The sequence below is a fragment of the Cyprinodon variegatus genome, unplaced genomic scaffold, assembly GCF_000732505.1.
Source record: "Cyprinodon variegatus isolate N-32 unplaced genomic scaffold, C_variegatus-1.0 Scaffold303, whole genome shotgun sequence".
NCBI lineage: Eukaryota > Metazoa > Chordata > Actinopteri > Cyprinodontiformes > Cyprinodontidae > Cyprinodon > Cyprinodon variegatus.
The window spans coordinates 671,219-674,467 of NW_015150756.1; the positions used below are offsets into that span (position 1 = coordinate 671,219).

The window sequence follows — 3,249 nt, forward strand, 5'->3', positions numbered from 1 at the left end:
CCTCTGAACGTCTCCAGCTCAGAGCAGGAGGCGGGATTTATAATATGGATGAGAACCATGAAGAAACAACTCAGCCTGCTGCTCTGCTCCCGCGTCAAATCGCTCCACAGTTGTGTTTTCTTCGCGGCATTTTAAGGCTTTAAATCTTCGCTAAAATAAAGTTTTTATCATATAACTTACTTTAATGGAAAGGTAATTGTCGGCGCCACACAATGAGGTAGCATTTGGTTTCCAGGACTTTCTCTTTTTGACCCAGGAACGCTCAAAAGTGTCTGAAGCTCGTTGTTTCTGAGCATCAAGAGGCGTATTTTCTCCACATTTCGTCCTTTAAAACATCTAAAGTAAATTTTCACACGGCATTAAGACGAGACCATCGCTAAAAAACAAAGCAATGAAAAGAAGACAGATGAAATGGTTTCGTTAGTGTCATTATTTCAGACGGAAATGAGGAAGGTTCTCCCGGCAGTAAACACACAGAATCTGTCAATGAATCGGTTGGTCAGGATTCTCTCTTGGACAAAAGGGTTGGAAATTAACAGTTTTCCTATCAAATAGCATATTTAACACACTCAGACTCACAAAAAGTACATATTGGTGTTATAGTTTACTTAAGAATAGAAGAGGACGTAAGATTTATTCATTAAATAGATCCCTCCTGTCTCTGATATCACTGAATCAGGCACTAAATTCCTTTTCACTCCTTTAAATAAACTCAAGGCCATCATACATTTTACACAAATCCTATTTTCTGATGAGCTTAAAAAACATTTAGGATTATTAATTACAAATGAATTTGTTGCAAGCTTACATAATGAAATCCAAGAAGGAGAATTTATCAAGCTCCTTGTTCCTTCTGACCTCTGGACAATGAAAAAATTATTACAGATAAATTAATCAGCAACTTAATATTTAATTACAGCCTTAGAGCATAAGAGGAAATTTTGCCCACAATATATTAGATTAATACATTTGTAGAATATAACTTATTTATTAAAAAATATATAAATATGTCTTAAACAATGTCAAGGAAGTAGAGCAAGGAATTATGGAATATATCCTTTAAAAATACATTAAATATAATTCATAGGCCAGCTTCAGAAGAACACTCATCAGTACTATTTTGATGAGTTATATTTTTGATTTATTCCCAATTACTGGTGTTACAACAAAGCAATATGTTTTATGTCTACATAAAATAAAAAAAACTCAGGACACATTTTCCTACAGTAAATATATGAAATATTTCCACATTATTTACAGTTTTGGGGGATTTATGTTGAAACCTCTGTGTAGGTTTTTAAAACAACTTTTCTTAAAATCTGCATAAAATTTAAACAGAAAAATGTCTCTTTAAATCTTGAGTGGTCCAACAGAAAACCTTAAAACTAAAAAGCTAAATATTTTTAATGTCCTGCTAGTTTTTTTTAGTTTTGTTCCTGTAATCTATTTATTTTTTTACTACCATGTGTTAATTTTTATCAGGTTTCAAAGACTAACTTCAGATTTCTCCTCTGTGCTGAAACATTTCCCTTCATGGTTCAGATTGTCAACAGAGGGTTTAAAACATAAAACTGTATCTCTCCACTGTACAGATCACTCATGAGGAGAATTTGCTGATGCTGGAAGGCGGCTTTCATTTATTAACATTCTTGTCTGTGCTAAAAAAATATACCAAAGGAATCGATCCTATTTGTGCTTCGTGTAGATTGTTAATTCATGGTTTGTTAGAGATTGAAAATTGTTTCACCATACATTTTTTGCAGCAGCTTTGCTGTTTATTAATTGAGCAGGTGTTAAATGTACTGATGAACAGATTACTTTGTAACCTAAACATTTTATTCTCAACAAGTCGATTTTTTGCAGAGGTGCTAAATTAAAACCTCTTCATCTGCCCCTATTTACAACAAAAATCAAAACGTGTTTGGATTTATCGTTTGATGTTTTCTCGACTAGAAAGTTCATTCTTGTCTATCAGCTAATTTCAGAAAAAAAGAACTGTTGGAAATCAAATCATTATTGAGACAAAAACATGAGCGGCTTTTCCTTGCCTTTGGTAACTCACACTATTATCCACCCAACTTGCATGTTTGTTGCTGGTCATGGGATTAAATTCTGTTAACTAAGCAGAATCCTTTTTAGGTTGTTAAATTATGTTAGTGTAAGCAGATGTCATTTTACCTAACAGACACTTGGGGGAGACAAAGAGCTGAAGAAAAGAGAAAAGGTTTCTCTGCATCCTTCTATGTACAATATAAATAAAACCAGTTTTAAAATTCGAATTATTCTGTTTATTTGTAATAATAAAAAAAAAAAAAGAACTTTTAGACATAGTGGAAGAAAAATTATAGCCAGAGAAAATTAAGTTGTATATTAAAAATCTTTGTATTACAAATATTTAAACAGGGGGAGTCAAAAATACATCTATCTTTTTAATATCCAATCATAACTAAAAGAAATCTAGGATTAACCTTTGACCTCCATGGTTCATCCTCTGCATGTTTAGAAGATGTATTGATTACAGCTTCAAGCTTGGCATAATGTTTAGATAATCGTGATCAGGGCAGCTGGAAGTATTTTTTAACAGGGGGTGCAGTGAATTTTTTTTGACAAAGCCTAAAGGCCTATTTAAAATCCAATAGAAATACATAAGTAAATAGATTGAGATTCATTACCTTATTTTCATATAAACTTTAGTGCATGGAAACAGGGTCTGTATTTTGCATCTCTGTTCATGATCCAACTGTGCAAGAGAAGCAAAAAAAAAACAAGTTAAGACACAAAGGTTTACATGCAGAAACCAGCAAAAAAAAATCCCCCTCAATTTTGTGTTTGCTACCAAATGACATTTACCACATAAAAAGTATAGAGTACTGATGTTTTCTGATGATGAGAAATCTTTGATGTCACAGTGCTTAAAAACATCTGCACTCTGGGAAGAAGGTGCATCAAAAGCAACTGAAGACGAAAAATGGTTTAATGCTACTTGTTGGCCTGACTATACTGTTAAATGTTTCTATGTTCTTGAACTAAGAACGTTAGAAATGGATCTTTAGGGAGCTTGGAAGGCAGATTTAGTAGTTTGGTTTAATGGGTGGGTAAGGATAGTGCGACAGGTTTTAGTCTACGCTAATAGTGAGTTTTGCCCTCTGGAAGGGTCAGTTGCAATGAGGTGTATGTATTCCAAACCACAGTGGAGCAGTATCACCAGAAAAAAAGCAAAGATTAAGTTTAAGATTAAGGTATTAAGTT

General features: G+C 33.3%; 1 protein-coding gene across 1 annotated transcript in view; it reads right to left on the reverse strand.

Annotated features, from left to right (window-relative positions):
* The window catches only part of LOC107090606 (histone H3.3-like), a 4,639-nt gene extending 2,158 nt beyond the window's left edge, over positions 1 to 2,481 (reverse strand). The window contains exons 1-2 of the mRNA XM_015384099.1: positions 2,476 to 2,481; positions 1,929 to 1,975 (exon numbers count right to left, since the gene is read on the reverse strand). Coding sequence (XP_015239585.1) covers positions 1,929 to 1,975; positions 2,476 to 2,481 — 53 coding nt within the window. The remainder of the gene's footprint in view (positions 1 to 1,928; positions 1,976 to 2,475) is intronic.
* Positions 2,482 to 3,249: the final 768 nt, after the last annotated feature.